The sequence below is a fragment of the Danio rerio genome, chromosome 14, assembly GCF_049306965.1.
Source record: "Danio rerio strain Tuebingen ecotype United States chromosome 14, GRCz12tu, whole genome shotgun sequence".
Classification (NCBI taxonomy): domain Eukaryota; kingdom Metazoa; phylum Chordata; class Actinopteri; order Cypriniformes; family Danionidae; genus Danio; species Danio rerio.
The window spans coordinates 57,379,987-57,405,531 of NC_133189.1; the positions used below are offsets into that span (position 1 = coordinate 57,379,987).

A 25,545-nucleotide genomic window follows, 5' to 3' on the forward strand; every position below is an offset into this window, starting at 1 on the left:
TAAAGTCATTAGTTAACTTAAGTGAGTAAATAAATGGCTTTAAAACTATGTGCATAATCATAAAAATTACGTCAACTTAATCGCACCAAGTTACCCACTTTTTTAAGTAAAGTCGACTTGTCATGTTTAAGGCGATGGGTTTTCTCACTTTCATTTACAGTAAAGCTACTAAATACAGTGTATAGAAACACAACAACTATAGTAATTTAAACAAATGACCCACTTCTACTACCATATGGTATATTATACTACAATAATACACTACTGTTTACTGTAGTAAACACTAAAGTATGCTACAGTATCTATTACAGTTTATCTAGTATACTATGGTAGTGCTGGATCATTCATTAACCAATGTATAATCACTATAGTATGGTTCAGAAACACTACAGTATCTGCTATAAGTGACTATAGTATGTGTGGGATTGAGACTGTGGTACTCTGAAGACTCTTTATTTATTTGTCTGTGTTTTAGTAGACACTGAAAGAACCAAATAGCTAGGCCATATGGATGACGATTAGTTCTTCTAGACTCGATTGACTATTTCTCACGACAAAGGAGTTGCACTTTAAGACAGATCATCGCCTGAATTTGGATTTCTCCATTCCACATGTACAAAAACCTCCATCAGTCATGACAAAAATGTTATTTATGTGTCTCTGTGATTTTTTTATTACCTCAAGAGTTTAATAAAGATGTTCTTTTCATATATTTATACAGATTTATGCAGTGATTTTAGTCTGAAAGTGGTTTAGTGCATTTATTTAAATGTTTTCATATACAGTTTGAGTCAGAATTATTAGCCTGTATATTTACAACACATTTCTCAACATGATAGTTTTAATAACTGATTTATTTTCTCTTCGCCATGATGACAGCACATAATATTAGACTAGATATTCTTCAAGACACTAGTATACAGGTTAAAGTGACATGTAAAGGCTTCACTAGGGTAATTAGGGTAAAGTTAGGGTAATTAGGCAAGTCATTGTATAACAGTGGTTTGTTCTGGAGACAATCCAACACTAATATTGCTGAAGGGGCGAATAATATTGAGCTTAACATGACTTTAAAACAATTAAGAACTGCTTTTACTCTAGCTGAAATAAAACAAATCAGACTTTCTCCAGATGAACAGATATTAGAGGAAACACTGTGAACAATTCCTGAATCTGTTCAACATCATTTGGGAAATAAAAAAATCACATATAGCTAGATTTTTAGAGTTGATCAAATAGATTTATTTGCATTAATAACATAAATGTGCCAGTAGTGGGCGAAAAACATGTGAGCGATTAAATGATTTAAAGGGTCATGAAACACCAGAACACATGTGTTGAGCTGTTGACAGTGGTATATGTGTCCCACACTGCTAAAAACACTATCAGGACACATATATCTCACTAAAAAGTGTAAATTGGTTGTTTTTGCGTTATTTCGAGCAAATTCGTACTTCCGGTTTGAAACTAATTTTTGAAGCTGCATCACGGTCATGACATCTTATCGTGTATTCCAGCGTGCAGACTGGACGTCTGTACTTACAGCGTCCCGTATTACGTCTCTGAGTGTGCTGCATTAATGCATGAGTAAGGCTTGGTTCAAACTAATCAGCGCGCTCCATTATGTATGCGCTGCAACTTAATTAATATGCATGCTAGCTTTCTTAGACTGTACCTGAAACAGTGTTCAGACGGCAGAGAAACTACACACGTCGTATTGCCAAAAGTTGTGGGAAAAGAACAAGCGTTTTTTGGATATAGGGCGAGGCAATGGCGCAGTAGGCAGTGCTGTCGCCTTACAGCAAGAAGGTCTCTGGGTCGATGGTTCAAACCGCGGCTCAGTTGGCGTTTCTGTGTAGTTTGCATGTTCTCCCTGCCTTCGCGTGGGTTTCCTCCGGGTGCTCTGGTTTCCCCCACAGTCCAAAGACATGCGGTACAGGCAAACTGGGTAGGCTAAATTGTCCGTAGTGTATGAGTGTGTGTGTGAATGTGCGTGTGGATGTTTCCCAGAGATGGGTTGCGGCTGGAAGGGCATCCGCTGCGTAAAAACTTGCTGGATAATTCCGCTGTGGCTACCCCGGATTAATAAAGGGACTAAGCCGATAAGAAAATGAATGAATGAATGAATATTTGGAGATACGGGTCACCAGTGTTGCTTTCACAATCTGAAAGTTTTGTTTCATTTTCTCTCCATGAGAGCGCTGCTGCACTCGCGTGTGGATCCGTGTACGCGACGCGCGGCAGAAATGCGTTTGTTTGGAACATTTTTACTCAAGAGCATTTCTCATCAATGGTGAGATCCGGATTTGCTGCTCGTCTCCTCTTAATAAAGACGCAGCTCCAGTATGTGTTGATTGTCCTGTCTACAGATTCGGTAAGTGTGTGCGATCAGCACCCTTTCTTTGTTCATTCAGATGGCAAAGTTATAGTTGGTATGGTCAGCTGTACTCTTTCAGTGTTTACAGACAGAGCTTAGTCAAAATTATTTATAAGTTACTTAGTTTACAGTTCGTTAATATCACAACAATATTGAATGATCCGCTGTAAATGCTGAGTGTAAACAAGTGAACACAGTAAGCAAACTTTTGCCGACAGGATAGTCTACACACACACGGCTTTCTGACCTACTGAGTGCATCTGAGTTACAGAGAAATGCAGAGGCTTTTTCTCTTCAACGACGTGCGGTATCAAGCATTTCACCGTCATTAAGCACACTGTCTTTCTTCCTGTGTGTGTGTTTGTTTTTCCTCTGTCCTCAGCGCGTACCCAAATGGCAACTCCCATTTTTATTCAAACCCTGCCCATTTTCCCTCCCCCCAACACTCCCACCCAATCAGAGCTAGACACGCCCACTTTCCTGACTTTTTCCCAAACTAGAGGTGTGAAAACATCCTGCTGAAACAAGGGGGGTTTCATGGCCCTTTAACAGACTGAATCATTTGCTCAAAAGAGTCATTTAATCTGAGTAAGGTCACTTAAATAAAATAACTACAACAAATCAAATATTTTACTTTTTTCATCAGCTATGGAAATGTACATTTTATTAAAGCCGCTCTGGAGCTCAGACAGCTCTAAAAAAGTTTATAAACAAACAAAAAAACTATAATATAAATAACACAACCTGTCAATTACGTTAATAACAGATAAAGCGATGGTGCTTACAATTACTGATAACCAGGGGCGGATTTAAAGGTTCATGAAACCCCAGCGTACTTTATTAGCACTTATAATGTATCATCTTATACTGCATACCTAACCCTACCCATTACCTTAACCCAACTACTACCTTAAAGGGACGGTTCACTCAAAAATTAAAGTTTTGTTATCAATTTTACACACCCTTTACTCGTTTCAAACATTTACAAGCCTCTTTCTTGTTAAGCACTAATTATATATATATACAGTTGAAAGCAAAAGTTTACATATACTGTATAAAAGGCACAGTTTATAAAATGTCAGATGTTAATGCAACTAAACTTCTCTCTTAGATAAATTAGGATTATCATGTGTTTCTGTTGTGCGTAACAGCAGAATAATGAGAGAGATGTTTAGAGAAATTGTTATAACTCTTCTTGAAAGTCAAGTTTACACACAATAAGATTATTCTGACTCTGGAAAAGCTCAGATGACGATGTCGAGGTTTTGGAGGTTTCTGATTGGCTAATTGACAACATTTGAGTTAATGTGAGGCACAACTGTAGAATAGTGTTGAAGGAAAAGCTCAAACACACTGCTTCCCTGTGTGACAACATGAGAAAATCAACAAACCAGAATCAACAACAAAGCCAGATTAACATTAGCTCAATTACTCTAGGAAAAGACTGATGTGTGGAGACATGTCCTGTGCTCTGATGGAGCTACGATTGAACTGTTTGGCCATAATGAGCAGTGTTACATGGTCAAGCCTAGGAACACCATCCCAACTGTGCAGTATGGGGGTGGCAGCATCATGTTGTGGGGCTGTTTTGCTGCCCACAAATGGGTCGAACAGACCATGACCCTGAGCATACTGCCAAACTAATTCAAATGTGCTTTAAGGACAACAGAGTGAATGTTTTGGAGTGGCCATCACAAAGCCCTGATCTCAATCCTATAGAGAATGTGTGGGCAGAGTTGAAAAAGCTTGTGCGAGCAAGACAGCCTACAAATCTGACTCAGTTACAGCAATTCTGTCAGGAGGAATGAGCCAAAACTCCTCTAAACTATAGTGAGAAGCTTGTGGAAGGAGACCCAAAAAGCAAAGCTAAAAAATACCACGGAAATGTGTGTAAACTTTTGACTGTCAAGAAATTAATAGAAATTCTCTCATTATTCTGGCATTTAGCAAATGTAAATCATTTAGGTAATCCTAACAGACCTAAAATAGTAAACGTTTAGTCTGATTTACCATCAGACACTTTTTTAATAATGGTTATGCTCCTTTTTTAGAGTCTATGTAAACTTCTGGTTTCAACTGTATATAAAGGGACTAAGTCGAAAAGAAAATGAATGAATGAATGAACGAATGATTAAATATGTACTGGAGAAAGATGCAAACGTGTAACCACTGACTTCCATGGTATTTATTTTTCCTATTATACAAGTCAATGGTTACCGGCTTTAAGCTTTTTTTCAAAATATCTTCTTTAGTGTTTAACAGAATAAAGGTTTGCAAACACTTAAATAAACAGAGTAAATAGTGAGCAAATGTTCATTTTTGGATTAATTATATCTCTTTAATAACTGTTGAGCAAACAAGTCATGATTACTGATTTGTTAGTAGCAAGAACTGTACATTAAATACAATTGAGTTCAGTGAATCTTTACATCCATAAACATTTACAGTTATACACTTTACTTACTTTCAGTAAAGTTAATTATTATTTTAAAAAATTGATAATAATGCATAGCAGGCTATATGCAGAGGGACGTTTAATGTTCAGGCTTCACACTTCTAGTCAATTGTCATTGTATTATTAAATCACCAAGTTTAGGGTCTGGTTTCTTTCAAAAATAGTCACATAAACCTTTGACCAGAAGTTTATCTGTGCCTGAAAACCCTAATCATCCATATAGCCCATTACGAGGAAGTCTCACAAGGTGAGAGAAAATAACCCACTTCTGCGTACTTGCATTTATGGCATCTCTGACCTGACTTTCAATCAGTCATCAGTTCATCAAATCTGTCCAACCCATCGCAACTTCCTCCATACGACCTGCCCGGAAACACAGGAGGAGTCTTCCCCAGCTCTTTAGACAGAAGACTAGACAGGGTCTGCTTGAAATCAGCCGGCATCTCACTGCTTTCTTCAGCCTGCCTGTTTTTACGCTTGGCCGCATAATTGACTGTACTGTACAGATCCTCAATGCTGCGTTCAACAGAGCTCAGGTTAGTGTATGGAGTCTCCTCCTCTTCAGTAAAACAACCTTCAGATGGTTTTTCCTCATATGTTTGCATCGCAGGAGGAGCTGGGAGGTTGATAACCTCTCTGGGTTTGGCTTGGGGGAAAATCACAGAATATAAAACATCATCCGGACTGCTCACAGAGCTCCTGATGCACGCTGGAGGGTCAGGAAGAGAGATGTTCCTGCGAGGATCATCAGTGTTTTTCAGCACATTGGTCCAGTCTGGCGGTCTGTTTTTTGGTAATGGTGGTGGCGGTGGTGGTGGTGGAGGGGTCAGTTTTTGGGTGTTGTGATATTTGTTTATTGGTCGCACCGGTGGACACGGTTTCTCTCTCTTGACCTCCTTGACTTGTGCTTTGGGTTTTGGTGAGGGTGGTGGTTGAGGTGTGTATGATGGCAATGCGAGCGCTTCTTTGATGGCCTTGTGTATTTGCTGTCCGCGCTTGCAGTGTATTGCTGGACGCTGTGGATTAACGGTGACCTCAGGAGGTTTGCTGATCTCAGGTCTGTTTTGGGGCTCTTGTGGAATAGCAGGAGGTTTGCTGACCTCAGGTCTGTTTTTGGGCTCTTGTGGAATAGCGGAGGCCTGTGCCAGGAGCTCCTGGACGCTCTGGTGCATTATTGCGTCCTCGATGGCTCGGTGTATCTGAGATCCCTGTTTGGACTGGAAAATGAACTGACCCTCGCCACTGGGACAGCGGCGGCCCGCCTCGATCATGATGCCGCCCTGGAAGATGATGAATAAACTGTGAATGTGCACTGATGTGAGTCCAGCAATGATGATTTATGTAACTGAACAGCCTGCACATCACTACTACTACCGGCTAACTACTACTAGACTATACTAGTTGACTAGTTTTCTGTAGGGAAGGAAGAAAGGAGAGAGGGAATATGAAGAAAGAAAGAAAGAAAGAAGGTCAGCAGGTCAGAGAGAAACAAAGAAAGACACTAGATGGATGGATGGATGGACGGACAGACAGACAGATAGAAAAGAAAGAAAGAAAGAAAGAAAGAAAGAAAGAAAGTGGATGGATGGAAAGAAAGAAAAATGGATAGATAGATAGATAAATGGATGGATGGATGGATGGATGGATGGATGGATGGATGGATGGATGGATGGATGGATGGATGGATGGATGGATGGATGGATGGATGGATGGATGGATGGATGGATGGATGGATGGATGGATGGATAGATAGATAGATAGATAGATAGATAGATAGATAGATAGATAGATAGATAGATAGATAGATAGATAGATAGATAGATAGACGGACAGATAGATAAGAAAGAAAGAAAGAAAGAAAGAAAGAAAGAAAGAAAGAAAGAAAGAAAATGGATGGATAGAAAAGAAAGAAAGAAAGAAAGAAAGAAAGAAAGTGGATGGATGGAAAGAAAGAAAGAAAGAAAGAAAGAAAGAAAGAAAGAAAGAAAGAAAGAAAGAAAGAAAGAAAGAAAGTGGATGGATGGAAAGAAAGAAAGAAAGAAAGAAAGTGGATGGATGGAAAGAAAGAAAGAAAAAGAAAGAAAGAAAGAAAGAAAGAAAGAAAGAAAGAAAGAAAGAAAGAAAGAGAGGATAGATGGATGGATGGATGGATGGAAGGAAAGAAAGAAAGAAAAAGAAATAGATAGAACGATGGACGGACGGACCGAAAGAAAGAAAGAAAGAAAGAAAGAAAGAAAGAAAGAAAGAAAGGTGGATGGATGGAAAGAAAGAAAGATAGAAAGAATGGATGGAAAGAAAGAAAGATAGAAAGAAAGAAAGAAAGAAAGAAAGAAAGAAAGAAATAAAGAAAGTGGATGGATGAAAAGAAAAAAAAAAAAAAGAAAGAAAGAAAGAAAGAAAGAAAGAAAGAAAGAAAGAAAGAGGATGGATGGATGGATGGATGGAAGGAAAGAAAGAAAGAAAAAGAAATAGATAGAACGATGGACGGACGGACCGAAAGAAAGAAAGAAAGAAAGAAAGAAAGAAAGAAAGATAGAAAGAAAGAAAGTGGATGGATGAAAAGAAAAAAAAGAAAGAAAGAAAGATAGAAAGAAAGAAAGAAAGAAAGAAAGAAAGAGAATGGATGGATGGATGGATGGATGGATGGATGGATGGAAGGAAAGAAAGAAAGAAAAAGAAATAGATAGAACGATGGACGGACGGACGGACGGACCGAAAGAAAGAAAGAAAGAAAGAAAGAAAGAAAGAAAGAAAGAAAGAAAGAAAGAAAAAGAAAGAAAGAAAGAAAGAAAGAGGATGGATGGATGGATGGATGGATGGATGGATGGATGGATGGATGGATGGATGGATGGATGGATGGATGGATGGATGGATGGATAGATAGATAGATAGATAGATAGATAGATAGATAGATAGATAGAAAGTGGATGGATAGACGGATGGACGGATGGATTTATATCTATAATATTTGTAATATTTATGATAAAGTTAAACAGATGAACGAGAGAAGGAATGAGGAATAAAGAGGAGGGGAAATGGCCATCAATAATGAGCTGAAATGAGCACAGATATCCTTGTTATTAAGTTGTTGGGTTGTTTGTGTGTGTTTCCCGCTGATTGACCTTGACTGGGCCGAATCTCCTGAGCAGTCTGTATGGCCAGCGCTGGATGGGCTCTCCAGTCCTCAGGTCCAGCAGACTGACCGTCTCTTTATCGGCCGACAGCAGGTAATATCCAGACAGCCTGAGTCTCTGAGACGATTCTGTGCTCTGAACACACACCTGGAACTGACCTGAGAACAGCACAACACAGAAACCCACACTCAGTCTGAGGGCACATCTATTCAACACACACCTAAGAAAGATTTGTTCTGCCAGCAAGTATGAAGCTGTGGAGGTGAAGGTTTGGTCTACACTGTAAAAGATATCCAACCAAGGCTCATTCTGAATACGTACCCCTATATACATTTCTGGAGAGCGTCAAATACGTGCCAGGAGCTACGTTCTTTTGCGAGTTTTGTTTTCACGAATGCATCAGAGGCCGCTGTGTACGCTTTGTCAGATCTTAAATTTCTCTTGCGAGTGCCATTCATGCCTGCTGTTCTCTTGTAAATTTACCAGAGACTGACTGACTGACCGAGCGACTGATCCTCCCACCCACTTCCCTAAACCCAACCGACAGTGTTTTCAAAAGCAATCCAGAAAATGAAAAGCTCTCGCCTGATTTTTATCATGTTTTCAGATTTTACCACATTCTCACCCTGTCATTTACTTATTTATTTAGTTTTTGGCTTCTGTTTTTGTCTTACCTTCTTTCTGGAACCGTTCTTCACTGGACTCGAACCCCATCATCGGGATCTGCATCTTAAGTCCATCGGTGTACGTGTTGAGCTACTGGGCAAACTGGTAACAGCGGAAAAGCTGTCCACACGGAGGTAATCAGTCAGCCAGTAAGCATTAAACGAAACTCTGTCATACCGGCCCGTAGCGTTCGTTTTAAAGACGTGATGCAGCCATACGTACTTCTGGCTACATATTTTGCAATCTACAGAAATGTATATAGGGCTACGTTTTCAGAATGAGCATATGTTGTGAAAATGCACCCTATCAATCAAAGGCCTTTATGTGTCACATACACTTCCATGAAGTCAAATACACTGTCATGTAGTGAAATCGGACCCCTTCCGACCATACAAACATCACATTTCAGGGGAAGACAGGTCAACGGTAGGAAGCATTTAGAAAAAGCAAGTAACTTCCTCTAACAAAGCCCTTGAGTTAGGCCAGTGTGAGATCAGGGAGGAAAAAGCCCCAGCAGTCAAGTACATAAACAATCAGACATAGACATAACATTGCAGTGACAGACGCTAGAGGCCATGGTTTTTAGCCTCCTTGTTAGAGCAATAGACTCCCATGCAGAAAGTCGCCGGTTCAATCCCCGCTTGGAGCGGACTGGGTGGTGTAGGGCCGGTGGGGTAACATTGGTGCCGTGACCCGGATGGGAGTAAGGATCAGGGGGTTGAGTGTAACGGAGGCCAGCTAGCAAGTGCTGTGCAGGTAAGCCTCACTCCTCTGACCTCTAAAGGTGCTCTAGCGATAGAAGCTAGAGGTCATGGACTTTAGCCTCCTTGTTAGAGCAACCCATGCGGAAGGTTGCCGGTTCGATCCCAGCTCGGAGTGGGTTGGGTGGTGTAGGACCAGCAGGGTTACACTCGCTCCTGTTTGTGCTGTCAATCTGGCAACCTTTGTGTGTTCAGGGAAAAAATTGTTTGAATATGGACTGTCAATACTTAGTTCATCCACTAGGTGCCAAGCCTACATACTGCACCTTTAAGATACAATTCTAGCTATGAACAAATCATTAACTATGACTTTTGCTTTAGTAAATCTCTAACTTGCTGCTTATTAATAGTTACTAATGCAGTAGTTGGGTTTAGGCAGTGGCGCAAAAAGGGGGTATGCAGTATATGCGGCGCATAGGGGCGCCACAAATGGGGGGCGCCATTGTGCCAAAACTATTTTTGAAATTATACATATTATTATATATATTAAACAGAATAAATACATATTTTTGGTTAAAAATATTTATCCTGCATTTTATATAAAAATATAATTGTATTTTATTGAATAAAAAAAAAAATACCACCCCTCCCTCTTCGTTGACCATTTGATTGATCCGTTGCTCGGTTACAGTCACATATTCAAAATGGAGAGAAGAGTAAAGAGACGTGGAGCGCGAAATAGAAAACAAAAAGAGAACAAACAATGCCTTAAAATGAAAACTGCCATGACAAATTGGATAATAATGAAATGGTAAGCTAACCCACACTATTATTACCACACTTTTAACCAACTTCTAATGTATTTGGGAGCGACGGGCTGCCATATCATTAATTATTGATTATCGCCACCCAGTCTCTGCATGCATGGGCTTTTACTTAACATAAATGCAGACGAGGTGGTTTTGTCCAGGCAGGGGGACAGTGACGCACGGCCACACCTGAACTGCGTTCAAAATAGCATATTTGCATCCTGTATAGTTTACGAAAAAGCCATGATGAGCTGGTGTAAAGTTAACTTTATGGTTAACGCTTTTGATAGTCGTAAATTTATGGACCGTCAGCTTCAAAAGAGAACATTTTTATTCACTGCATTTAAATATTGATTACAGTTACTATAGTTATTTACTAAAGAGCAACAAATGAATTTAGTTTGATCCTCTGTTTTTTTTTTTTTGATAAGTGCGATTTAATGAATGGGGGGGCTCAAAACTTGAACTCGCATACCCCTTAGTAAATGGGGTTTAGGTATCGGGTACGATTAGAGATCATACTTTATAAACAGCCAATATTTTAAAGGGTCACGAAACACTAAAACACATGTGTTGAGCTGTTGACAGTGGTATATGTGTCCCACACTGCTAAAAACACTATTAGGACACCTATATTTCACTAAAAAGTGTAAATTGGTTGTTTTTGCGTTATTTCAAGCAAATTCGTACTTCCGGTTTGAAACTAATTTTTGAAGCTGCATCACGGTCATGACATAATAGCGTGTATTCCAGCGTGCAGACTGGACGTCTGTGCCAGAGTGAGTCTTATTACATCTTACAGTGTGCTGCATTAATGCATGAGTAAGGCTTGGTTCAAACCAATCAGCGCGCTCTATTGTGCAACTTCATTAATATTCATTACTGTCACAGTGTTTAGAGACGCCACGTTGTGTTGGCAAAACAAGCGTGAAGTGTTGCTTTTATAGTTTGCTGCAGTGAAGTTTTGTTTTCATTTTCTCTCTGTGAGAGCTCAGCTGGAGTCACGTGTGGATTAACAGTGTACGCGACGCTCGACAACAATAACTTACGTGTCTAAGGAGGATTATTGTTTACCTGAGAGCTGTTCTCATCTGCAAACGCTGAGATCCGGATTCACTTGTAGTCTCCTCTTCATAAAGACGCGGCTCTAGTTGCTGGTGATTGTCCTGTCTCTACAGATTTGGTAAGTGAGCGACCAGTGCTCTTTGTTTATTCAGTTCGTATTTTATTCGTATTGAACAAACTATTGCACCAAGTGTAAACAAGTTACAACCAAACTATAACCTCGTGTAGGATTTTGGACGGGAGTAACACACGCGGCTTTCTGACGCTACCTGCCGTGTGCATCTAAGTTTTCGGGAAATGCTGAGTTTTTTTTCTTCTCTCATTCGCCGTGCGGTATCAAACATTGCATGAAAAATACACGCTTAGAACAGTTCCTCCAATCAAATATCACGTTTGTGGCGAGGGACATGAATGAATTCCCTGAATGAAAGAGCCAAACTGCAGTTAAAGTCCACCATTTAATAATTTGGCAAATAATTCGACTACATATGTCCATGTAAACAGTCCCTTTCTCCCCTGTTGGGTGTGTGTTTTGACTCTGAAAGTCAGCGCACCCAAATAGACACTCCCACACCAAGCCTCTTTTCTTCCTCCGACACTCCCCCCTAAACAGAGCTGGACACGCCCACTTTTCTGACTTTTTCCAAAGTAGAGGTGTGAAAACACCCTGCTGAAACGAGGGGGTTTCATGGCCCTTTAATGATAAGCAGGCCCATAGTTATTAGTGAGAACAGGTATCTAAAGGTGACCTATTCCGCCTCTTTTTCAAGATGTAAATGCGTCTGTGCTGTGTCTAGAGTGTGTGTGTTTCAGTTTGAGCTGAAAACAGCACACTAATGTTTTCTAATGCTCTGAATCTGACCATTTCAGGCTTTAATCCTAACTGTGGTGTTTTGGTGACCGTCGCTTTAAATGCAAATGACAATGTGCTCTTTTTCAGAAGAGGGCGGAGCTGCAAATGCATATGCATCAGCATAGAGACGGATGTAAAACAGCAGTGTGTGTGTGTGTTGTCAGTGCTGGTCATGTGTGCTTCAGTGTGAGTGTGTGTTGATGCTTCTGTCAGTCTATGTCGCTCCTGTCGCAGTTCATCTAAAACTCCACATCTATAATCCTCTTAGTCTATGCTGACGTCATCTTCAGCAGCTCAAACACTCTAATGGCTAATGGACAGGCGGCTGCTTCTCACTCAGGGCTGCTGTTTATGCTAATGAGATGGAGAGATGGGCACTAGTGGGCGGGGCTTTCCCCCTTTGATGACACGTACAAAGGGAGAATGTCAATCAAAGTGTTTCTGCGTCAAGTCTGATTATAACAGACACAATTAATAAGAGGCTGGCTATATTCACACACTATCAATGTGTTTAAACCGCTTATAAAAGTGACTTGCGCAAAAACTAAAATGTTGTTTATTTAATTTAATTTCAGTAAAGTTAATTTTTTATCTGCAGGAAGGATCACAGAGCTGAAGGAAGTAAAGCCCTGAGTAATGGAGCCGTACGTGTTGTAGATATGAACACACAGCTCTTGCTCAACACTCAGACCGTTGGAAACACCCACAGATAATGATGTTATCGCTGTGAGAATGGGGCTGTGTTGTGTTCTGCAGACGTCTCACCTGTTCCCCAGGTGGAGTACAGCTCGTTGTCGGCCAGCGGCAGGTATTTGTCTTTCTGGACTCTCCTGCTGTCTTCGCTGCTCCGGCTCTTCTAAAACATACAAGGCGGTTGATAACACACAGCCTGCATTAGTAATTCCTCTTTTTTTATGATGTGGATCTTTGAAAAATGACTAAGGATGTTCTTGAGCAATCATAAAAGCAAAGGTGTGGTTGTCAACACTTCCTCTGCGCCGAAAGCTGAAGTTTAATATACAAGAGGTGATTTCAGTTAGAAATGCAGACTTACAGTTGAAGGCAGACGTTTACATACACTGTTTAAAAGGCACATAACCATTTAAAATACAGTCAGGTGTTAATGTGACGAAACTTTTCTTTCAGGTAAGTGAGGGTGATCACCTGTGTTTCTGTTGTGCGTAACAGCAGAATAATGAGAGAGATGTGTTTAGAGAAATTGTTATAACTCTTCTTGAAAGTCAAGTTTACACACAATAAGATTATTCTGCCTCTGGAAAAGCTCAGATGATGGTTTTGGAAGATTTTAGACGAGGTTTTGGAAGTTTCTGATTGGCTATTTGACAACATTTGAGTTAATGTGAGGCACAACTGTAGAATAGTGTTGAAGGAAAAGCTCAAACACACTGCTTCCTTGTGTGACAACATGGAGAATCAACAAACCAGAATCAACAACAAAGCCAGATTACCATTAGCTGAATGACACTGGGAAAAGAGTAATGTTTGGAGACATGTGCTGTGCTCTGATGGAGCTAAGATTGAACTGTTTGGCCATAATGAGCAGTGTTACATTTGGAGGACAAAGGGGAAAGCTTACAAGCCTAGAACACCATCCCAACTGTGCAGTATGGGGGCGGCAGCATCATGTTGTGGGGCTGTTTTGCTGCAGGAGGGACTGGTCCACTTCACAGCATAGATGGCATCATGAAGACAGAACATTATGGAGAAATACTGAAGCAACATCTCAACACATCAGCCAGGACATTACAACTTGCCCACAAATGGGTCAAACAGATCATGACCCTGAGCATACTGCCAAATGAGTTCAAATGTGCTTTAAGAACAACAGAGTGAATGTTTTGGAGTGGCCATCACAAAGCCCTGATCTCAATCCTATAGAGAATGTGTGGGCGGAGTTGAAAAAGCTTGTGCGAGCAAGACAGCCTACAAATCTGACTCAGTTACAGCAATTCTGTCAGGAGGAATGAGCCAAAATTCCTGCAAACTATTGTGAGAAGCTTGTGGAAGGAGACCCAAAACATATGACCAAAGTTAAACAGTTTAAAAGCAAAGCTAAAACATACCAAGGAAATGTGTGTAAACTTGACTGTCTAGAAATTAATAACAAATTCTCTCATTATTCTGGCATTCAGCAAATTTAAATCATTTAGGTAATCCTAACAGACCTAAAATAGTAAACGTGTAGTCTGATTTACCATCAGACATTTATTTAATAATGGTTATGCTCCTTTTTTTTTAGTCTATGTAAACTTCTGGTTTCAACTGTATATGGTTAGTGATTTGTTCTGTAGACAATCCAAAACTATTATTGCTTAAGGGGCTAATAATATTGACATTAAAATGGGTTTAAAACAATTAATAACTGCTTCTATTCTAGCCAAAATAAAACAAATAAGACTTTCTGCAGAAGAAAAAACATGATCAGACAAACAGAGAACAACTCCTGCGAAAGGTGCAGTATGTAAGTTTGACACCCAGTGGTTGAACTAGGTATTGCGTTCCTGGATCAAAACAAATGCCAGCGCAGGTTGCCAGGTTGACGACTAATAGGACCTGAACATTGGGCGGGTTAAAGGGACCAAACCAAAGACAGATGTTCCGGCATGTAGCGCAAAGCAGAATATCTGCCTTCAGCATTGTTTTTCAGCATGTTTGGCATTAGATTAGTCAGTAGCACTAAGATAAAATGCTGAAACAAAGACAAAACTGATGAATTAATGTAACAAAAATAACTGAAGATCACAGTTCAAAAATAATACACTTAATAATTTAATACATGAAATAAAAAAGTGGAGCTGAATAAATGTATAATCTGTAAACTTGCATTAGGCAATCTCAATCGTTGCTCAGTGAAACATAGTAAACAATCTGAGCCTCCCGCTTTCAAAATAAAAGTCTGACATACATTACTTGTGACAACTTGCCATAGTGTTAACTTAACATAAACGACCACAATTAGCATATTGTTTAGCTGTGTGTTTGCTAAATGAGCACTGTGCCACGTCCAAACTAAACCCACTGTATTTTTTGTATAATCAGTTTCTATTCTGTTCTTAAGTGACTCAATTCATTTGAAATTAAAATGTTGACCTTTTTTAATTCGTTGTTTGTATTGTTATGATTATTTTTATGATAGTTTTGCATACATTATGTAAAGCACTTTAAATTAGCATTGTGTATAAAATGCGCTACAGTATAAATAAACTTGCCTGGCAGTGTCATGCATTGGATAAAATGACAGAGAAAATGGACATAAGATCCTTTTTCAGTGCAGCTAAACACCAAGTACAAAAAGTTCACATATCAAGCAATTTGGCTTTAAGAACGAGTGCTTAAATAATAATGATGCAATATCAATCACAGGCAAAGGAGAAAGAACTGATTGAGGAACAGGCAGAGCAGGGTCAGTCAGATGTGCAGTGTCAGGTAAGGGTGTTGTGCTTTATTGAAGGGATAATGACCATTCTTTTGGGGGGTGAACAATTTTTCAAATGTTTCGGAGTTGTGGCTGTTTAGCAGATTAACTTCACAGGCTCACAGATTTACAATATGATCTGTCAATTTAACAAGTGTAATGTAAACCAGTTAGTTATTTGGTATGTAAAACGCCTTTTCCTGCATTTATTCTGCGTCAGGAGTCAGTCAGCTGACTGTAAACAACACAACAAACAATGCAATAAATAGTCTTGAAAAAAAAATTGTCATTGAACCCGATAAAAACTTTGAGAATAATCATAATGACGTAGTGTCCATGCTATAATAATAATAATGATGATGAAACTATTTTTAACTGCAGGGATATATCTTTAATAGCACACCTCGGCTGTATTATTTGTGTCCCCTTCAAAAAAAATGCTCAAAAGAAACTTTATGTTTATTTATGTTTAAAGTCTGTTTACCTGAAAGGCCAGCCGGCAGAGCACTGTCAGCCAGTCGTCCCGTTGGGGTGCAGCGATGGTGAAGGTGCAGGAGGTGGTGTTGAGGAAGAAAGCGGAGCAGTCTGTGGGACAGCTCTCTGCTGGAGCCGGGGTGATGCTCAGACAGTCCGACAGCCGAATCACTCGCTTATCCGTCCTCTTAAACCCTGCCGGTCTGCTAATCCCGAAGCCCATCCGGCCTCCTCCGTCCCGCAGGTCCCACAGCTCCAGACGGCTCACGCCTGCAGGACCCGCCTCCAGGAGGACCAGCCATGACTTACGCCAGATCTTCTGCAGGAGCAATCGTAGATATTAAAACCATTCACACGGGGTATATACAGGAATCAGAGAGTCAAAGACCTTTTAAAGTCCACATGGCATCAAAACTAAACATACTGATTTTGTTATCTCACATTGGCAGTTCTGCGGTGAACAATTCAGCAATGCCATGAAGAAACAAACAACAGTTTACTGTTGTTCTCTATAATTCAAATCTGAAAATGCACTTCCTGTTTGTTTCCAACTAAATTCACAAATTAGGTCTGTTTTAGAAAGTGGGCGTGGTTAACATACTTAGCCACGCCCTTCAGCTGTCAGTTTTGACAACAAACAGTGATGGTGAGCAAGAGGAGCATGTTAGACTGTAAATACTCTCCCAAACCCTTTCCCCCATCTTTCATAATGAAACGCCCACTTTACTACATCCAATCAGCTCGCAGTAGAAAAACAAAAAGCCACACCCACTGCTTTCTCATTTAATATCATTAAATAATTATCGTTAAGGAATTCATCACAATATGGCAAAAAAAAATGGTTGCAGCTTCTGGTTTGTGTGTCTTTAAGACCCTTTTAAGACTCTTTCCATACATTTAAGGATCTCATCGGCACATTAGTCTTCAACCAATAACATTTTAACCGGGTATATTAACTGGTCCCACTTTATATTAAGTGTCCTTAACTACCATGTACTTCCTTTAAAAATAAATACAATGTACTTACTGTGTTTATAATGTATTTGAGAACACTTGTGGTGCTTTGGTGAGTTGGGATAGAGGTTGGGTTATGAACAGGTTTGGTGGTGTGGGTAGGTTTAAGGGTGGGTTAAGGTGAAAGGGATGGTCAACACTGTATTTACAAATATTATTACAAAAGTTTAAGATGTAATTACATACTGGTATTTAATCAAGCATAAGTACACAGTAAATACATGTATTTACACAATAAGTACATTGCAACAAACTATTAATTCCTGTGTAAGTACATATTAGTTAAGGCCACTTAATATAAAGTGGGTCCTATTAACTATGTGCTGATTATCAGAATCAGCATTTTGTCAGCTGCTTTTGTCATTGTAAACCACCAGATCCTGCTATCTATGCTTGAGTCTATTGAGTCTATCTATTCAGTGGTTCAGATCTTACCTCACTAACAGGTCATTCAGGGTGTCTTGGAGGGGAGAGGTGTCCAACCTACAGCATCTAAACACTGGGGTACCACAGGTCTCTGTTCTTGGGCCACTTCTCTTCTCCATCTACACAACATCTCTAGGACCAGTCATCCAGAGACATGGATTCTCCTACCACTGCTATGCTGATGATACCCAGCTATACCTCTCTTTTCACCCTGATGATCCCTCGGTTCCAGCTCGCATCTCAGCCTGCCTGTTGGACATTTCACACTGGATGAAAGATCATCATCTTCAGCTGAACCTCGCAAAAACGGAAATGCTTGTAGTTTCTGCCAACTCGACTCTACATCACAACTTTTCAATCCAGATGGACGGGGCAACCATTACTGCATCCAAAATGGTGAAAAGCCTTGGAGTAACGATTGATGACCAACTAAACTTCTCTGACCACATTTCTAGAACTGCTCGATCGTGCAGATTTGCACTCTATAACATCAGAAAGATCCGACCCTTCTTATCTGAACATGCAGCTCAACTCCTTGTTCAAGCTCTTGTTCTCTCCAGACTGGACTATTGCAACTCTCTACTAGCCGGGCTTCCAGCTAATTCTATCAAACCTCTTCAGCTGCTTCAGAACGCAGCAGCACGAGTGGTCTTTAATGAAGCTAAAAGAGCACATGTCACTCCGCTGCTCATCCGTTTGCACTGGCTGCCAGTTGCTGCTCGCATCAAATTCAAAGCTCTGATGTTTGCCTACAAAGTGACTTCTGGCTTTGCTCCTTCTTATCTGCTCTCACTTCTGCAGATGTATGCGCCCTCCAGAAACTTGCGTTCTGTGAATGAACGTCGCCTCGTGGTTCCATCCCAAAGAGGGAAGAAATCACTTTCGCGAACGCTCACGCTCAATCTGCCCAGTTGGTGGAATGAACTCCCTAACTGCATCAGAACAGCAGAGTCACTCGCTGTCTTCAAGAAACCACTAAAAACTCAAATATTTAGTCTCCACTTTCCTTCCTAATCTGCAATTGCCTCTCTGGTTCTACTGCTAACTGTACTACAGAAAAAAAAGAAAAGAAAATTACTAATGTTTTGCTTTTTACACTTCACACACCTGAAACTCGCCTACAGCACTCATTCATTGTTGCTCTTATAGTTGTGTAAATTGCGTCCTTGTCCTCATTTGTAAGTCGCTTTGGATAAAAGCGTCTGATAAATGACTACATGTTAAAAATGTGTTCACCTATTTTTAACATCCTCCAGATTACCGACAGTTCTAATGGTTGGAATGGACAGAGCAAGAGACCGGCTGCACTGCAGTCCACTGTGTCTTCACTCAGACATGGGGATTTAGGAGAGGAGAAGTCCTCATTTATAGTGTTTATATAAACACGATCATCTTTATAATGATAGAACTACTTGTGGTTATGTGTGTATGATATAATGAATAATAAATGCAGCAGGACATTAATTTACTCTTCATTTCTTTGCATTTTAACTTTGTAAACTATAAAATCATGCGTCTCCTCACGGTTTGTCTCTCATTGTGTGTGCTGAGTTGTTCCCTCCCCTCTTTCCCCCCTGCTCTGCTGGCCACGCCCACTCCCCCCTCTGCCCGCAGCGCTCCACACCCATCACAAAGCATTATTTTAATTCTGAGGTAGACTTGAACTGAAGGAGGGGGGTTTCCTGACCCGTTAAACGGCATCTTGGTATGAGCAGATTAAATTCAGGCAAACTTTAGCATACAACTAAACATTGCAGAATCAAAATCGCATACCTTGCAAAATAGCATATAAGCTTTTCAATACTTTTTAAAGGGCCTTACACTTCTTTATTGATTTATTAATGCGTTTTAAGACCCGCGTTATGAAAATGACATGCTCAACGTAAATGAATGCTAATCTTCAATGCTTGGTTTCATTTTAAAGGGCATCTAGTATGCAAAACTCATTTTTATAAGCGGTTTAAACACAGTGATATTGCGTGAATATTGCCAGCCTCTTATTAATTGTGTCTGTTGTAATCAGACTTGATTAAGGAAACACTTTGATTGACATTCTGCCTTTGTATGTGTCATCAAAGGGGGAAAGCCACTAGTGTCTATCTCTATAGCAGCCCTGAGTGAGAAGCAGCCGTCTGTCCATTAGCCATTAGAGTGTTTGAGCTGCTGAAGATGACGTCAGCATAGACTAAGAGGATTATAGATGTGGAGTTTTAGCATGAACACTCACACTGAAGCACACATGACCAGCACTGACAACACACACTCACACTGCTGTTATACATCTGTCACTATGCTGATGCATATGCATTTGTAGCTCCGCCCTCTTCTGAAAAGAGCACAATCTCATTTGCATTTAAAGCGACAGTCACCAAGACACCACAGTTAGGATCAAAGCCTGACAGGGTCAGTTTCAGAGAGCTGGAGAGCATGATCTGTGTCATATCACACTCTGGAGACAGCACAGACGCATTTCACATCTTGTAAAAACGTGCATAATAGCTCTCCTTGAAAGCATCACTTTGAATAATTTACAGTGAGCCTGAGGAATTATGGGTGGTCAGAAACGCTCGGCTGTACATTATTCATAGAGAAGAGAAAAGCATCTGTTTCCCCACCCGAGGTGTCAGCATCCTCATGCTGGAGATAAACGCTGATGAATCATTTATAGGAGATAAAACCAAGAATCATTTCACAAGTCCTGCCCCGGCGGCTGGATGATGCCGTCTCAGAGGAGCAGATCTGATCCTGCCTCTGCTGAGTCTCTCTTCCCAACTCCATTAAAGCATTCATTCACTTCCGGATTGAACATTTCCTCATCATTTACTCCAACAAGACGCTCATTTCTGTCTCCAGATGAAAATAAATGCAGGTTTTAGGGGGAAACCTGCAGAATTTGTTTTGCCGTATGGTAGACTAAAGTTTCAAATACTGTAAATTAAGCCAGATCAGAAATAAGAGGCTTACCTAGACAAACAATCAGCCATTTTCTTTCAATAATAATAAATAATGACAATTTTAAGCCTCAAAAACTCGCATAGCTTGTGCAAGATTAACTTTTATAGTTAAAAAGTATACACATAAGATGTTTTTGTCTGTTTGTTTGTTTAGGTCGGGGATATTCAATTAGTTTGTCATGGGGGTCAGTTCATGAAAAAGATCCCAAATGAGGGGCCGGAGAGATATGACTTGCAATATAAGAGATGATGCAACAGGAATATGAGCAGAGATGACAGAAGTACACACATGCTGTACTCCAGGGGTTCCCAAACTTTTCAGCCCGCGACCCCCAAAATAACAATGCCAGTGACTCGCGACCCCCAATATCCTCTGAGGTGGCTATAAATACAGAAACCTTGCATGCAATGACGCAGACACAACAATTAAATTGGTGTCAGTGCTTTAAATGTGCCAGAAAGTATAACCTGATGTTATAAAATCAAAATGCATCTGACGCTATTGCTGCCTTTAATATAATGTAATTACCCCAGGGGTCGCAATCCAATAGAACTAGTAACTATAAGCTACTATAGTAACTATATAGTATATAGTAACTATAAACGACTATTTTTATTTTCAGTATAGTTATGGATAAAATATGTTAATTCTTATGGTTTAATAAAAATAAATAGATTTTTGGAAATCACCAGGCGACCCCCCTTCATTGCCCCGCGACCCCTTGGGGGGTCCCGACCCCCACTTTGAGAACCACTGCTGTACTCAAGCAGAAGTACAGATACTCATGTTTAAAACCCCTCTGGTAAAAGTTAAAGTACTGACTACACTTTTGCACTCAAGTAAAAGTAACAGTTCGACCTCTAAAATGTACCTAAGTCAGGCATGTCCAAACTACGGGCCGCGGGCCATCTGCGGCCCACAATCAGTTTTTTGGCGGCCCGCGAGACTTTTTATAAATATCAATAGAATCTGGCCCGCTATACAAAAATGAACGTAATTCAATAAATAACCACCGGGTGTCGCTATTACATGCATTCAATTAAGCAGCAGTTCTTGTTATGATCTATCTATCTGTCTGCCTGTCTGTCTGCTTGTCTGTCTGTCTGCCTATCTATCTATCTATCTATCTATCTATCTATCTATCTATCTATCTATCTATCTATCTATCTATCTATCTATCTATCTATCTATCTATCTATCTATCTATCTATCTATCTATCTATCTATCTATCTACACACAGTTGAAGTCTGAATTATTAGCCCCTCTTTGATTTATTTCTTCTTTTTTAAATATTTCCCAAATGATGTTTAACAGAGCAAGGACATTTTTACAGTATGTCTGATAATATTTTTTCTTTTGGAAAAAGAATTTTGTTTTATTTTGGCTAGAATAAAAAGCGGTTTAAATTTTTTTTATGAACCATTTTAAGGTCAAAATTATTAGCCCCTTAAGTCTTCAGAACAAACCATTGTTATAAAATAACTTGCCTAATTACCTTAACAAGTTAACTTGCTTAACCTAGTTAAGCCTTTAAATGTAACTTTAAGCTGAATAGAAGTGTCTTAAAAATATCCAGTCAAATATTATTTACAGTCATCATGGCAAAGATAAAATAAATCAGTTATTAGAAATGAGTTACTAATACTAATATGTTTAGAAATGTGTGGAAAAAAAATCTTCTCTCCGTTAAACAGAAATTGGGGAAAAAATAAACGGGGGCTAATAATTTAGGGGGGGCTAACAATTCTGACTTCAACTGTATATATATATATATATATATGCATGTCTGTGTGATGTATGTAAAATTTGGCCCGCGACAACGTTTGTTTTTTTGCATCTGGCCCTCGGCCCAAAAAGTTTGGACACCCCTGACCTAAGTAAAAAGTACCCAATACTACTATACGTTTTAGTTTTACTAGGTAGGTAAATCTCTGGTTTCCCCCATGTATCATAATACTGATGCAAACTCAACGTACATTGTGTAGTTTTGCGGCTACTGGATCAAAACAGCAGCTGCCATTCATGTTCATACACTCTACAAATAATTCTGTATATCTTTACTAATAATGTCTTACATGTTACATTGAATTATGTCCAAAATATATTGAATTACATTTTTTTATATCTTTTATTGAATATATTGAAACAATTTTTTTCTTTTTATAATGTAATATAAAATATAAATTGTACTACACTTTGTAACTGCTTTTAACTTGTATTAAAAATTAAAATCTAATAATTTATAATTATACAATATAATATAAAACACTTAAATCATTTTTTTAAATTAAATATCACACTTCATTATTAATTCTAAAGTCATACACTTCTATTTTGTATATATATATATTTTTTTGTTTTGTTTTTTCAACACATTTCTAAGCATAATAATTTTAATAACTCATTTCTAATAACTGATTTATTTTCTTTTTGTCATGATGACTGTAAATAATATTAGACTAGATATTCTTCAAGACACTTCTATACAGCTTAAAGTGACATTTAAAGGCTTCACTAGGGTAATTAGGGTAACGAGGCAGGTTAGGGTAATTAGGCAAGTTATTGTATAACGATGGTTTGTTTTGTAGACTATCGAGAAAAAATATAGCTTAAAGAGGCTAATGATTTTGTCCCTAAAATGGTACATAAAAAATTAAAAACCGCTTTTATTCTAGCCAAAATAAAACAAATAAGACTTTTTTCAGAAGACAAAATATTATCAGACATACTGTGAACATTTCCTTGCTCTGTTAAACATCATTTGGGAAATATTAAAAAAAAGAAGAACAAAATTTGAAGGGGGCGAATAATTCTGACTTCAACTGTATATATATATATATATATATATCAGAATTATTAGCTCCACTTTGAAATTGTTTGCTTTTTTAAATATTTCCCAAATGATACTTAACAGATTCAGGAAATGTTCACTGTATGTCTGATAATATTTGTTCTTCTGGAGAAACAGGGGGGCTAATAATTCTGACTTCAACTGTATGTGTGTGTGTGTGTGTGTGTGTGTGTGTGTGTGTGTATATATATAGGACACCGGACCTCCAGGAACAAGTTTGGTGATCTCTGTTGTACAGTAACTAAAGTAATACATAATAATAATAAACAATATTACACTTAATACTTCTATATTGTATAAAAGTAAACAAAAAAAAAAGTGTAAAATAAAACCTAAATAGTATTACACCTAAAGCCATAACAGTTATACAAATATATAACATAATAGTTATTATAATAAATAGAACATTATGAATATAATTTTAATAAAAGTAACAAAAATAATAAATAGTACTACACTTAAATCCATATTACTTCTATCTTGTACAATATAGTAATGAAGCATAAAATATAAAAACTAAATAGTATTACACTTAAAAAAAAACCCTTCTGTCTTATATTAAAAAATAAAAATCATAATAATTTATAATAATGTTATTTAATATACACTTATATAGTAACAAAAAATAAATAAATAAATAAATAAATAAATAAATGTAGTACTACACTTAGCCATTTTACTATCTACAAGAAAGCAAATAATTTATCATTCATTCATTCATTTTATTTTCAGCTTAGTCCCTTTATTAATCAGGGGTCGCCACAGTGGAATGAACCACCAACTTATCCAGAATATGTTTTACGCATAGGATGCCCTTCCAGCTGCAACCCATCACTGGGAAACAATTTAGAAAAAGCTTGTGCGAGCAAGAAAACCTACAAACCTGACTCAGTTACAGCAATTCTGTCAGTAGGAATGGGCCAAAACTCCTGCAAACTATTGTGGAAGGAGACCCGAAACATTTACAGTCTAAAAGCAAAGCTAAAAATACCAAGGATATGTGTGTATGTCTGTCTAGAAATTAATAACAAATTCTCTAAAAAAATTCTCTCATTATTTTGGCATTTAACAAATCATTTAGGTAATCCTAACGGACCTGAAATAGTAAACGTTTAGTCTGATTTACCAGCAGACATTTATTTAACAATGGTTATGCTCCTTTGTTTAGAGTGTATGAAAACGTCTGGTTATAACTGTATTTGTTTAGTAACAAAAAACTAAACAAACAGTACTACACTTAAAGCCATATCGCTCGCACAAAACATGAAAATGAATGTAAATAAGCGTAAACAAATGCATTTCAGTGAATCAGCTCACCTTCCCAAACTTGACGCCCTGCAGGAACAGCGGGCCCTCTTTCGAGATCACATCCATAGTGCTGCAGCTCCTGTACTCACTGTTAGACACACTGACACTACATGATAAAGAAGATTATTTTGATATGAAGCAAGAGTTTCCGTCAGGGTGGGGAAACCAGCGGCTAAAATGGTCACCACTGGCTTCCTTCGTGCTCTGAAAACGTCACATTGTTCGCAGAGAAACAGGTTAATCAGCCACGCTTGGTCATAAACAGGACGCTGAGACGAGATGCAGGCACAGATACTGTCTGAAAAAAAGATGAGTTATTAGTTTTATTAAACAGAAGGAGAGTAAGAGGATGATCATTTAATTATTTACACTGGGTGTACAGCAAATTAACTAATGACTGATTAAAGCATCTGCTAACGGTCCTACACTGTCAAGAATATTGGTAAAATTACAGTTATTGTTATTAATGATTTTCAATTGCATTATGTGACTTTGAAAAAAAAAAAACTGCAAACTTTGGATGTTTATATCTTCTGAATGTAAATTCTCTCATCGTTTTGGAGCCCTCAGACTATAGATATCCTCAAGACTGATGTACTGACACTGACAGATAAATATAGTTGAATTGTAAACTGTAGAGTTGAAATTTTCACCATCAGAAGAGGACAGAGCACAGATCAACATCCCATAATGCAATTCTGCCCTGCAAACACACTCAAAATTAATCACAACATATAGAAAATATTAACTGAAGGACATGTTTCACCGTGGAATACAACCGGCTTTTATTGGATGGATTAATAGAGCTATCGACAGATAGAGAGAACGACAGACAGACAGACGGACAGATAGACGAATGGATGGATAGATAGATAGATGGATGGATGGATGGACAAACAGACAGTTAGATAGATAGATAGATAGATAGAACGACAGACAGACAGAGACAGATAGACAGATAGATAGATAGATAGATAGATAGATAGATAGATAGATAGAACGACAGACAGGCAGACAGAC

The 25,545-nt window shown here is 38.7% G+C and overlaps 1 protein-coding gene across 1 annotated transcript; it reads right to left on the reverse strand.

Moving 5' to 3' along the window:
* Window positions 1-747: 747 nt before the first annotated feature.
* Window positions 748-24,832, reverse strand: dok3 (docking protein 3). Its single transcript, XM_002664489.7, has 5 exons — window positions 24,535-24,832; window positions 15,981-16,289; window positions 12,826-12,916; window positions 7,955-8,124; window positions 748-6,112 (listed from the first exon to the last, which is right to left on the reverse strand). The coding sequence occupies exons 1-5, from the start codon at window positions 24,589-24,591 to the stop codon at window positions 5,138-5,140; spliced, it is 1,602 nt and encodes a 533-aa protein (XP_002664535.3). The 5' UTR covers window positions 24,592-24,832; the 3' UTR covers window positions 748-5,137.
* Window positions 24,833-25,545: the final 713 nt, after the last annotated feature.